This window comes from Amaranthus tricolor, chromosome 1 (assembly GCF_026212465.1).
Source record: "Amaranthus tricolor cultivar Red isolate AtriRed21 chromosome 1, ASM2621246v1, whole genome shotgun sequence".
In the NCBI taxonomy this organism is placed as follows: domain Eukaryota; kingdom Viridiplantae; phylum Streptophyta; class Magnoliopsida; order Caryophyllales; family Amaranthaceae; genus Amaranthus; species Amaranthus tricolor.
The window spans coordinates 10,838,132-10,850,582 of record NC_080047.1 but is presented as its reverse complement, the minus strand read 5'-3'; the positions used below and the strand labels follow the sequence as shown (position 1 = coordinate 10,850,582).

The window sequence follows — 12,451 nt, the reverse complement described above, 5'->3', positions numbered from 1 at the left end:
ACGAGTTGCATAAAGTTTACTCACCATGTGGTTCAATCCGATTTTAAAAGTTAATTTATATGTAAAATTTTAGTTTTAGGTTATCAATAGGCTCAAATGCCATGAAAAACATTCGAAATTTTAACCATCATATTTAAGGTCGAATAAAAGTTTGGTCTAAATTAAATCAAATCAAACCGTAATTTTAGTATCTGGTCTGATTTACAGTCTAAAAAATTTTTTCTTTTTTTTTTTTGAAAAATTACGATTTTCGATTTGTCCTTAATTTTTATTTTTCAAACCAGACAAGACAACAAACTGTACTGATGATCGAAAACCATAATTTTTTTATTTAAAATAGGCTGCCACCTAGATATTTCGAGATGTAGTTATTTTTATAGTAATATATACTTGAATAATGTTGATGCGATCAACTAATTACAAAATGAAGATTATTTGGTGATTATAGGTGCAAAATATATTTGCATAAACGCATGTATTAATTTGGAAAAAAAATAAAAAAACGTAGACTAGAACATACTAGACCGTGGTAGGATGATTTGGTCAGATCCAATTGATAATTTAACGATCCAATCTGATTTGAAAATTAAAGTTTTGATTTGGTTTGATTTTAGTGTTAAACGACACCAATGCCCCTTGCCTACACCACAGTCCACAAGGCCACAACCGATATTACTCAAATACCCAACGCTTACGCCGACAAGGCGTTAAAGCCAAAAAAAGCAGTTCTGGATTCGAAACTTGAAACAAACAGATCTCCAAAATTCGATTGCCTCCTGATTCTGGCTTGTTCAGACACGAAACCGAACAAACCCAGTTGCATTATCCACATCACTCACACTGTACACTGATTGAAATCTCTTTCGACTAATCTTCGCGCATTCGATTTGATCTTCGCAAATGGAGTACCGCAAGATCAAGGATCAGGTTTTTTTCTCTCCTTCACCTCTTAATTTTGTTCATACGTATGGAGTTTTCTTATTGACCTCAAAAATCTTGTTTCGTTCATCAATGACCGATTTCTCCAGTCCAGAAGTCATTTCTTCTCATTTTAGGTTGTGTGATTGATTAGCTTGGTTTATTAGTGAACAGTTCAAATCTCTATAGTTGCATTATCAATTTATGAAGGAATTTAGTCATGCCGTGATTGCTGGAGATGTTTTAGTTTTGCAATCATTTGATCTTTGTTCAATTTAACCATTCTCTTTGCGGAACAGTTTATTTTTTTAGATGCAATGCTTTGTTGTTTGATTGCTGTTAACTAAGTTAACAGATGATTTGAAAAAAAAAAACTTCAAATCTTGTTTAAGGATGAAGAGGAAAAGTCTGCGGGTGACCTAGAAAGCTTACGAGGAAAACTTAATTCAGGTATTTTACGCCCGAATTTAATATGAGAACTAGCCATTTACTGGAGTTTAGTGTGTTTAATTCAAAATTTTTTATGATTTTGACTAATATTACTTAATATGATGATTAATTTAGCTGCTGTGGGTGGATTATCTGGTGGAAAGTCTCAATGGAAACGCAAGTATGTTAATGCTCTTTTAAATTGTGCTGTTTTTAACATTGCATCTTAGGGGTGTTTGATTGACCAAAATATTTTTCAATGAAAAGCGTTTTTCAATAGAAAATGTAAGCAAAATATAATTTTTCTTTGTTTAGTTTGATGAAAAATTATAAACTAAACAAGAGATAAAAGGAGACATTAGAAATGAGACAGTGGATGAAATAAGGTTTTCTTTCAATTGGAGCAAAATATTTACAGCGAAGCCTTTTTCATACCTTAGTTTTCCTCCTAATCAAACACCCTCTTAATTGTTGATAAAAATTGTGGAACTTAAAATAATAGTTACATATTGGATTTTAGAGTTAAATTGGCGTTCGTATGATGAAAATAGGTCCATGGTTACGCTTGCGCTGACTATACTTACGAGTTCACAAGCTATACTTATTGTCTGGTCAAAAAGAGCGGGGAAATACGAATACAGTGTCACAACGGCAAATTTTTTGGTAAGTATAATTTTAAAGTAGCAAGTTTATCAGTTTATGGCATTATAGTCCATGACAGCATTCCCTTTTTGTGCTCGTTGCTTTGTTTCTTAAGTTTGATCTTGAGTACTATTGGTCTGGGATATTGAATGTGATTCTTACGAAAGAGGTAAAATGTTCCGTACCCATGTGGCCAATGCTTTACCCTCAGATCTACATTCATAAGACAATGCATTATCATATTATTCTAGAAAATCATTTCTCTGACTATTGTAGAACCTTTTTGATATTGGGGTAAATTCGTTATTTGTTATTAAATCTGACATTGTAATGTCTGCCATATTTTTCACAATCAGGTTGAAACTTTAAAATGTGCATTATCACTCGCAGCCTTGTCGAAAATCTGGAGAAATGAAGGTGTAAATGATGATAACAGGTTAGTGTTGATTAAAAAATTTTATGACTATCTTCTATCAAATATCTTACAATTTTGTGCTTTAGAAGTTGCTTATTCATGGATTATCTACTTTATTACTACTAGAGGTAAAATAGTTCATCCTTACTGATATTCTCATTTATCGATTGTTGATTGAATTTTGATCATAGATGTATTCATTTAGTATCCACCTGTATTTGTGATATTGATTCAATGACTGTATACGTTTATGTATCAGGTTAAGCACTACAGTAGATGAAATAATTGTATATCCCATTCCTGCAGCACTATATCTTGTTAAGAACTTGCTCCAGGTTGCTTCCATTCTTAGGCAATCCCTTTTTTCTTCCTTTATAATGAAGATAGACCTCTTCGGTTTCTCACCAGTTCTTCATTTGACTTGAGCAGTATTATATCTTTGCATACGTGGATGCTCCAGGATATCAGATATTGAAAAACTTCAATATAATCAGTACCGGTGTTCTCTATCGCATCATTCTAAAGAAAAAGTGAGTGTTGTTATGTTACTGATTCTCAATACCATATATACTATTGAGAATAAAATGCATGTTTGGTTCGACTTAATGTTCTGAAAGTTTTAGGAAATATATATTACATTTTAATTAAACTTCATTTAGTTTTGATTTGTTTTTCAAGATTCAACTATTTCAGAAGGTCTCACAATTACCTTGAAATGTAGAAATATAGATATCTCCAGGTATACCTAATAGAGCTATTCTTACTGATTTGTAATGCAACATAATAAGTCTATGCGTCTACCCATTTACTAAAGATGGTTAACTGTTACTTTTTGGTGAAAATCATTGAAGTCATAATGAGTCTATGTGTCCGCGCATTGGGGGTTATATGTGGTGTATATTTGGTTTACTGTATTTTTACATTTTTAAGGGAAAGCTTATAATTCAGATAGGTCTACAAAAATCTGATGAACTAAACATATTCTTGGTTATTGAGAAATTAGGATTTCTGTTGTATTGAGCAGTTTATTGAATGGAAGTGTGATAAATCATAAATCTCATTGGAAAGTTATGTAAACTTAAGTTACACTAAAACAGTGAAGGGCAACAAGTCATTCACTAAGGGTGTGTTTAGATGGAAGGAAATGGAGGGAAAAGAACGGGAAGGATGTGGAGGGAAGAAGGATTTCTTGTTTGGATAACAAAATTTGAGGGAAGGGATTCAGAGAGATTAGATGAATGATTTTTCTTAAGGTCTCCATCTCTCCAAAGTAGGAAAAACTTAGAGGGAAAACTTTCATCTCCCTTTCTTTCCCTTCCCTTTCCTTTCCTCTTAAACAAATAAGAGTTAATTTTCTTCCATTTCTCTAACACTCCTTTCCCTTCCCCCCTTACCCTTCCCTTTCTTTTTTTTTTCTCTCTAAATTGTTATCTAAACATAGTGTAAGTATCACTGACAAGCCGAGGTTATTATTGTGTCAAGGGACATGAAAATATTTTATAGCGTGTGTCTTTTCACTTTTACTGTTCTATTTTGGCTATTTCTGCTGTTAAAGAACTTACTATTTAGATTTGCTGATAACACAATATTTTCAATCTTCGATGCTATTCATAAATTTTTTAGTAATTTTACCATTCTAATTGCGGAATTGTTCAGGTTAAGCGAGATCCAGTGGGCAGCTTTCATTCTACTGTGTGCTGGGTGTACCACAGCTCAGCTTAATTCCAAGTAAGATGGCTCTTAATTCGTTGATGATATCTATAATGCCTTGCTAATTCGGTTGATTATATAAAGTGTTGATAGTATTCTGTTCAGTTTAATAACAAAATAGCTATAGACTCTTGTGTTTTGAAAGCAACAAGAGGTCTGGAATATATGCTTTGTCAGAGTGTATGCTAATCAAAGACCTGCATTGACCAGAACAGTATGAAGACAATTTATTGACTAGGAAAAAGAATTGCTTGTATGAGTTTGCTTCTGCCTTAGATGTATAGGTATGTTTCTCCAATATAACTTCAATTGTTGCGAGGATGGTACTATCCTTGGTAATACGCCCCCCAAAATGTACCATAACAGAGGAGAGAGTGAACTACTGTGTCACTCTCTTCCTCTCCCCTTAAGGAAGAATGAAAAAGAAAGAGTGACCAACGGAAGGATATTCGGATACATCCAGCCTTCAAGAAAAAAATTGATATCCTTTATCAAACAATAAGAATTACATTGGGCTTCGTCAGCCTGATTCAAGAAAAAATATTTAATATCCTCCATGAAAACTTATGATGATGGTGATATCATAGATGGAAATTTGGACCATTCAAATTCTTGAAACTCAAATGACTCTCTGCTCCAACTTTTATTTATCTGGTTGTTTAAGCAATTGTTGCCTTTCATCAAACCACAGAGAAAAAATTGGCTATTCCACCAAACTACTATGATGAATGCTTCGCCTGTTGGGACTGTACACTTGTAATCGACAGCCATGATCTGGTTTCTGTCTTTCTGGGCAAGTGGCATGATGCAGCAATGTAAATGAATGGTAATGAGGGAGGGGAAGTGAGTTAAAAAGTAACTTATTATGTTTGGCAAATAAATTCATCTTATCCTTATCTCTTTTATGTGATGGCTAGAGGATTCTGGTTAGTATAAAAGATGCTCTTGAATCTAAATATTGTTTAATTTCATACTAGAATAGATTTGGAATTAGAATACCAAAAAGGAAAAATACGAGGAACAAGGAAGCAGAGAACTGTCACCTTTCTATATAAGCTTAAATAGTCCTTGTGGGATGAAATTTTAACACCCTTATATGCATTGCAGCCCCATTCTTCGATTAGATTCCACTTTTCTTAAGTTTTTCTGTAGGCATAAAAAGTATTGGCATTGTTACTCAGCAAGTCTAGAACAACTTTTTCAGAACAGTAATATGTAAAATAAAAATGATGTATGTATACGAAGATTAGTTGGAGAATCATTTTAGTGTAATCATCATTGTTATCGTTACGGTAAATGCTATCAAGAATAATAGTAATAATATATAGACGAAATAATAAAAACAATAACAGAAACTATACGGAGTAGACTAAAAGTATATGTGGAAAATTCTTAATTGGAGAATTATTATAGTATAATTATGATTGTTATTTCTATATTAATGCTAGTAAGAAAATGATGACGATAATAATTGTAGGAAATAATAAAACAACAAAAAGACCAAGTAGGCTTCTGGAGAGGAATGAGTGCGGCAACCTGAAATAGTTTAGGAAAATGTTAATCAAGTAACCTATAACTCTAGGGACATTGGAGAGGCAAAGTGAAGATACCTTAACTATAGGTGATTTTAACAGAGGCTGGTTCTCTAATTTGGTCATCCATCATCTGCGTAGGACCCAAGTACGTCACAAATTTCAATTAAAGGTCATACTCTCTAAGCACTGAAAACGTAAAAATAATGTCTTATGTTGTCACAACTGGTCTCTTGGATCTACTATTTCTTCGATTTGGTACCTTCAGAAATCAATGTTGTCGCTTCTCTTAAGAACTTCCACATGCAGCAGCTTAAGATGTGCAATTCAATTACTAATTAATTTTCTAGTGTATATGTTGCTTCTAATTCTTATTTATGAATCTACCTTTAATGAAAAAAAAAAGATATCCTCTGTAAATTTTGGCAGTTCATATTCCCCAACTTCTAATAGCTATATTTGTTCCCTGCTTAATAGCAGCATTCTTTTCATCCTTGCAGCTCTGATCATGTTCTTCAGACTCCACTGTATGGTTGGATTATGGCTATTGTGAGTATTATAAAAATTATTTCAAGAGGTTTCCTTTTCATTTAAGATCAAATATGAATCTTGGGTTAACATTCTTGGAATAACTAGTTATTTGTTGTAGGTCATGGCTCTTCTGAGTGGGTTTGCTGGGGTATACACTGAGGTAACATCTGAAATAACTTGTGAATTGCAATTATTAAATTTCAAATGTGTCAGGAGCTATCTTCATTTCTTCTTAGAGGGAAAAAATCATAATGACTTGAAATTTTCTCTGATGATGCTGTTCTGTATCCCCAGGCAATTATCAAAAAACGTCCTCAGAGAAACATCAATGTGCAGAACTTCTACTTATATGTCTTTGGAATGATTTTTAATGCCATTGCAATAGTGATTCAAGATTTTGACGCAGTTGCAAACAAGTATGTGTCTTTGAATATTTGTTTTTAATATATGTCATCATGTTCCTCCGCTTCCATTTTCCCAATGTTCTGAAAAGTTGGATGCATTTGTTATTACTCTTCTTTACTGGAAAAGAGGGGGGGGGGGGGGGAGGGGAGGGGAGGGGAGGGGCAGGGATCCTATCAATGGAATGATAAGTGGGTGATCAGACTCCTCACTTTTAGCCTTTATGTGTAAAGGATTGAAAACACTGCATGGACACTAGCAAATAGCTGCTTTCTAGCTGATAAACATGAAGCTAGTGTTTACAATTTTTGTAGAAATGCTATATATCATGAATGTATACTAGTTTGGGTGCTTCTTACTAGAATTGTTTTGAGTACATCTCTGTTTTAGTTGAGCAATTTAGAAAATGGATGGCTATCTAGAGTTTGTGGCTGCGGGAAGCTATAGCGTTGACAAAGCTCATGGCAGGGGTCAAGGTTTTAATGGAATATTTTAGTGGTATCTGGTGATTGGGTTCGTATCAGGATTTCGAACTCTATTAGACATCTTTTATTTTTCGGATGTTGGCGAGAAATGGGGCTTGTAAGTTGCAATTGCAGAGCTACTAAGGAGCAAGAATACAGTAGCATCTCGTATTATGTGTTTCAAAGTTTGGGTGAAATTTGAAATCAATTCCTGTTTCACTGCTCTGCTACCCTGGTTTGGCATTGTGATCTGCTTTATTTTCTGGATTTCCAGGCTAAATATTAAACCTTGAACTAACAATTTTTGTCATTTTTAAATTTAAGGGTGGTGAAGGGGCTTTGCGTAACGTTATAGAATTTTTAAAAATATAAAGCATAAATTGCAGTTTCGCGGCTGCCATTTGTGAAAAGTGGTAACAGGGCACATGATGAGAGTAATTTCAAGGGAGCCGTAGCCCTGTGGCAGCTATTGTTATCAAATCTTTAATTGCTGCTGAATTATGAAAATGCTTGTTTTACGTAGCTATTCCTTAGGGATGTCAATGAGCCAAATCAAGTTGAATATTAGCTTATTCGACTTAGCTGGCTTAGTGTTTCATATGTTTTCAGTTTGGCTGAAGCTTAACTGATTTGAATCGCTAGTTCAAGCCGAACTCGTTCTTCTAATTTACTCAAGTTGGCTTTGAATAAGCATTAAACATATTGATCAATGGGCTATGATTCATGCTATTCAAGTTCAAGGACTTAAGAAATCTTTAGGGAAGTCGATGCTCTACGTGTCACGTGTGATGTGGTGCTGATTGCTAAAACAGGATCCATACTTTGTTTAACTGTAAAACAATTTCTAAAACAATTTCATGTACAATTGATTCCCTTGATTTGAATATGTGGTTTTCTTTGTACAATTATGCCTTCAGTTTTTTTAAATGCTCTATTTTTTAAGTTGAGATATCCCCTGAGATTGAATGTGTGATAACAATTTCAAATGAGATAAATCTATTGATCATGAGTGTAAATGAGTCAATTACTAAATTATACTAGTTAGACAAGCTTGCTAAATAATAATAAACATTTAATTGGGCTAGTTAATTTTCAAATGTGGTTTGACCAAGTTTTGATTGACTTTGTTAATAGCTGTTGTAGGTTCATTTGCAATTATACTGTTACAGTATCAATTGTTATATCAATTATAGTTGCAAATGATCATTTGTCATATTCTGTTCATTAGGATGCTATTGTTGCTCGCATGTATTGTAGCACTGCATATTTACCTTCATTTTTGGTTTTGTAGGGGTTTCTTCCATGGCTACTCATTCATTACTGTACTCATGATTGTAAATCATGCACTTAGGTAATTTTTTTTCTATAACATGTGGACTTTATTGGTTGACATATAACTTAGTAGAAATAGAATATGATTTCTACCTTTTCTGTTTTATGGTAATTTGCCTTGGTGGAGGTATGCTGAGTTGTTTTCTTTTTTTGCTTCATCATTTCTAGCTGATTACATAAAGTGAGAGAGAGGAATGAATGTTATATAAATTGTTCAATCATGGGCAAATCCACATTATGGTTGAGGTAGGTAACTTCATCTTGGATGACACTAGAATATCGGATAGTAGTTGGAGAGACAAAAAAAGAACAATAATGCCAAAGCATTAGACCTATTAAGAACCATATCTTTGTGGCTGTTCACATAGTTAATCATCCCCATAGTGCTATATATACTCTTGCTGTCTTGCAAACTCATTTTTTTAGATCATTTGAAGTCTCCTTATATTTTTAAGTTATGTTTGGCCTCCCTTGATTTCTACAATACCTGTGTTTTTGGCTCATGAATCTGTTTTTCGATGATCTTTCGGTAGACGACACACCAGCCTAACAAAGTAATAAACATACGTGGTTCTCCCATGTCTTATCACTCCAAAATTCCACCAAATATTTGTATTCCTTGTAAACTATATTTTACGTAATATCCACACCTCTATTACACCCATCTTTTTGTTGCTTTCTAAAAGATGAGTTTGAGAGAGACGTGGTGTAGACTATTAAGGTGCTTTAATGTTTTGACTTATATGGCCTTAATCAGATGGTAATCAGCATGATGTCCTATATGGACCGTCAATAATCATTCAATCATTTGTTGCTGAGGTTTCTTAATTGTCCTTGGAAATTGAGTAGTGGGTGGAAAAAATGAGAAGCGATTATCGAGGTGTGCCCTTAAAATTAGAGGCAGTTTTATTGAACAACCATTAGACCAACGTCACTATATGGATTAAACCGTTGGACTTTTAGAAAGGATCATAGTAAAAAGATGGGAGTAACCAAAATGCGAATGTTTTGATGGATGAGTGGGCATACCTTGAGGGATAGAATTCAAAACGTAGATATAAGAAAGGGTTTAGGAATTAGGAGTTGCAAATCTTTAGGAATGTGCAAAGACGAGGTATTTGCTAATAGGTAAGGTTGATAGAAAGTTTGAGCTCGAGAGACTCAAAAAAAAGGGGAAGAAGACCAAATATGACGTGGAGGATATGACTGGAATATGATATGAAGGATCTAGACTTATAAATTGAGATGGTAGAAAATCAAATTGAATGGAGAAGAAGAATCTATGTGGACGACTATTGGAGTTGATATATTAGATCTTGTAGCCAATCCCAATCTTTTGGGATTAAGGTTTTGGCATTATTCTGTTAGATTTTATATTTGGCAGTGCAAAAGCTTTCTGGAGCACATGATGTAGATGTTTGGGTTTGATGGCACAACAAAAAACTTGGTTTGTTTTTAATTGCACTTGTCTTAGGGTCAAGTGTTAATTTTCTTGGTAGTTACAAAAGTTACTAATCAAGCGTCATCATATATGCATCATCAATACTTAACAAGATTTGATCTTGAGCTCTAGTTGATGAGCCGTTATTGTTTCTTTTAAATTAATGTAGATGATGACTGTTAAGAATTTTGGACAAAAAGATGTTGGGATAGCATCTTTCTAGGGTTCATTGTTTTAGGTCTTTATGTGCATTACAATGGCATATGTGGTCTGATTTGTTCATATGACCAATGTCAGATGTGGAATTCGGGTGGCCTAACTTCTCAATTTGTTTTGCAAGATGCTGCCTAAAATGGGACTTCTTGAAAATACTAGTCCAGCAGTCCAGCCTTCCTGGAGTTTGTCAAATTAGTAGAATTTCTTAGCTTTTGATTACTACAACTATGTTTCAGAAATTGCAATGTATTTTTCTCCCATCTTTTATTGTTGTAGGAAGATAATTTCTTAAATGGTTCTTGCCTCTTTTTCAATGTCTTGGTCCTTATAATTCCAACGAATCTGCGTCAAAACCTCTTGAGCAATACGGTTTACTATTTTGCTTTTTCCTTCTTTGTCAACCCCTCAATAACCTTTTGTCTTCTTACTTGAGCTTTATTCTCAATATTCCTTCACCTCTTATCTGTAAGCCTTTTTTCTACCTGAACATTATAAGAGGATATTCTTTAAGGAAAGAGAGCTTACCAAACTTTTTATCCTAATCAGGGTATACTTTTATACATCAATCACACCCCTAGAAAATTATAAGTTGACCAATGGGACTCATAGTGCAAAAATGTGGTGATGGTCGTTATTGCAGTACGGAACGGTGATGCTGTAACGGAAGTGACGCCGTTATTGTAACACCAAAATATCGGTCAAAAGCATGAGATATCTCTTGATACAATCCAAAACGTGGTTTTTTAAACCTTAACAACGCGGCTGATGCGATGCGATGTGGCTTTATTTTTTCTCTATGGTGGGACATGCATTTTTGTACCAAGTGGATATACTTTTACTTCTTCGTTGATGGAATTTCCTATTCTGTGAAGCTTGTATATGATGCCTTGCATAGCATTAGGTGTTTTGTGCAATGTGTGTAGAACACTTAGTTATTGCTTCTCTTGATTTGTCTGTCTTTTCTGTCTACTGTTTACTCGGTCTATTTATAATTATCTTTTTCTGAAGTTATTAAATATTCAATCTTGTTTCTGCAGTGGCATCGCTGTCTCGATGGTAATGAAATTTGCTGATAACATTGTTAAGGTAAGGTCTCCTGTATCATTTTTGAATTGTGATGTTTATTTAAGGCACTTCTTTGAGGAGCTAGGAGAGATGTATATAGTCAAGTATTGAAAGCCATTCTCTGGCCTGATTCATTCACTTATCTATCTGATCGGACTGTGGTCGGTATGCTGAGTTGAAAATGGTCCTTGTATCTTAATTTTTCTGCATTGCTTATTGGAATAAACGTTAAAGAATGGTATTTTGGGTGAAACATTTTCCTCCTGATAACCCAATTACCAATAAGACCAGTTATTTCATTGATATCATGTCTTTTGCTTTTCTGTCACTCGATGCCTCATGCTTGTGCCTCAAACTTTGTTACTTTACTTTCTTGTTTCACTTCAGGTATATTTTTTTATAAAGTGCTTGCTATGCATATCATTTTGCAGGTATATTCCACTTCGGTAGCAATGTTGTTGACAGCAGTTGTCTCAGTTTTTCTGTTTGGATTCAATCTATCCCTTGCCTTTTTCCTTGGTGCCACGTAAGTAACTGTCTACTAGCTATATTTCAAAAATATATAGAACCATTTTGTTCTTTTTTCTGTGGATGAATTATTCTTTCTAATCAATATGTTTTTGCAGTGTTGTGTCCGTCTCTGTTTATTTGCACTCAAATGGGAAGGTGCAAAGATAACGGCAACTCTTCTTTAAGGTTTGGTCCCATACATAACCTGCCTAGAACTTTGATTTGGATGATATCGTGGATCACATAAACTGGCTTGTTAACACTGTCCTGAGTGGCTGTAATGTGTGGTGCTTCTGGTCCCAATATTTGTCAAAATCAGAGGAAAGGTGCCAATTTTCGCCAAAGCGATGCTTCTTGTAACTGGCCAATGTTAAAAAACAGGTTGCATACCTCATTTACCATGTATGGCTGTAATTTGTTGATTCATTGGTAATAAATCTTGCCAGGTTCAAAAGCTTTTACTAGTTGCGGTTATACTCGATCTTTGAACCGCATTCGTATTCCCTAATGTACTATCTACCAAGGTGCCCTTAATCAGTAAGCCTACTATCCACTGTGTTTACTTATTCAACATCTCAATCTTAAATACACCTCTTGTGGTGATCATAAAAAAAAAAATTCACGCGGGAACCCTGGGATATTGGATTTTCCATGTGGTAACTAAAATTTTTTTAAAATTCATGAGGTAACTCTGAGGTTCACTCAATTAATTCTCCATGGCCTTTTTACCCAAAAAACATTTATTTAGTAAGGATAACGATTGTTGTATAACTATTTAAACCTTTTACCAAATCCTTTTGCATCAAAAGCTTATATTTTCCCAAAAACATAAACCCTAAATTGT

The 12,451-nt window shown here is 34.1% G+C and overlaps 1 protein-coding gene across 2 annotated transcripts; it reads left to right on the top strand.

The window, feature by feature from the left end:
* Positions 1–652: 652 nt before the first annotated feature.
* On the top strand, positions 653–12,081 carry LOC130820398 (CMP-sialic acid transporter 4-like). Of its 2 annotated transcripts, XM_057685752.1 has the most exons (15): positions 655–927; positions 1,311–1,368; positions 1,483–1,528; positions 1,899–2,010; positions 2,346–2,425; positions 2,664–2,739; positions 2,834–2,934; positions 4,061–4,132; positions 6,147–6,195; positions 6,296–6,337; positions 6,472–6,593; positions 8,335–8,394; positions 11,070–11,118; positions 11,529–11,623; positions 11,724–12,081. In XM_057685752.1, the coding sequence occupies exons 1-15, from the start codon at positions 901–903 to the stop codon at positions 11,773–11,775; spliced, it is 1,041 nt and encodes a 346-aa protein (XP_057541735.1). In that variant the 5' UTR covers positions 655–900; the 3' UTR covers positions 11,776–12,081. The 2 variants fall into 2 exon arrangements, with proteins under 2 accessions (XP_057541744.1, XP_057541735.1); XM_057685761.1 differs by lacking the exon at positions 8,335–8,394 and having other exon boundaries at positions 653–927.
* The last annotated feature ends 370 nt before the right edge of the window (positions 12,082–12,451 follow it).

Coding starts and splice junctions, on each gene's coding strand:
- LOC130820398 (XM_057685752.1), top strand. CDS start 901: ATGGAGTACCGCAAGATCAAGGATCAG. Junction 1,529..1,898: donor AAGTCTCAATGGAAACGCAA/GTATGTTAATGC, acceptor TGATGAAAATAG/GTCCATGGTTACGCTTGCGC. Junction 6,594..8,334: donor TTTGACGCAGTTGCAAACAA/GTATGTGTCTTT, acceptor TTGGTTTTGTAG/GGGTTTCTTCCATGGCTACT.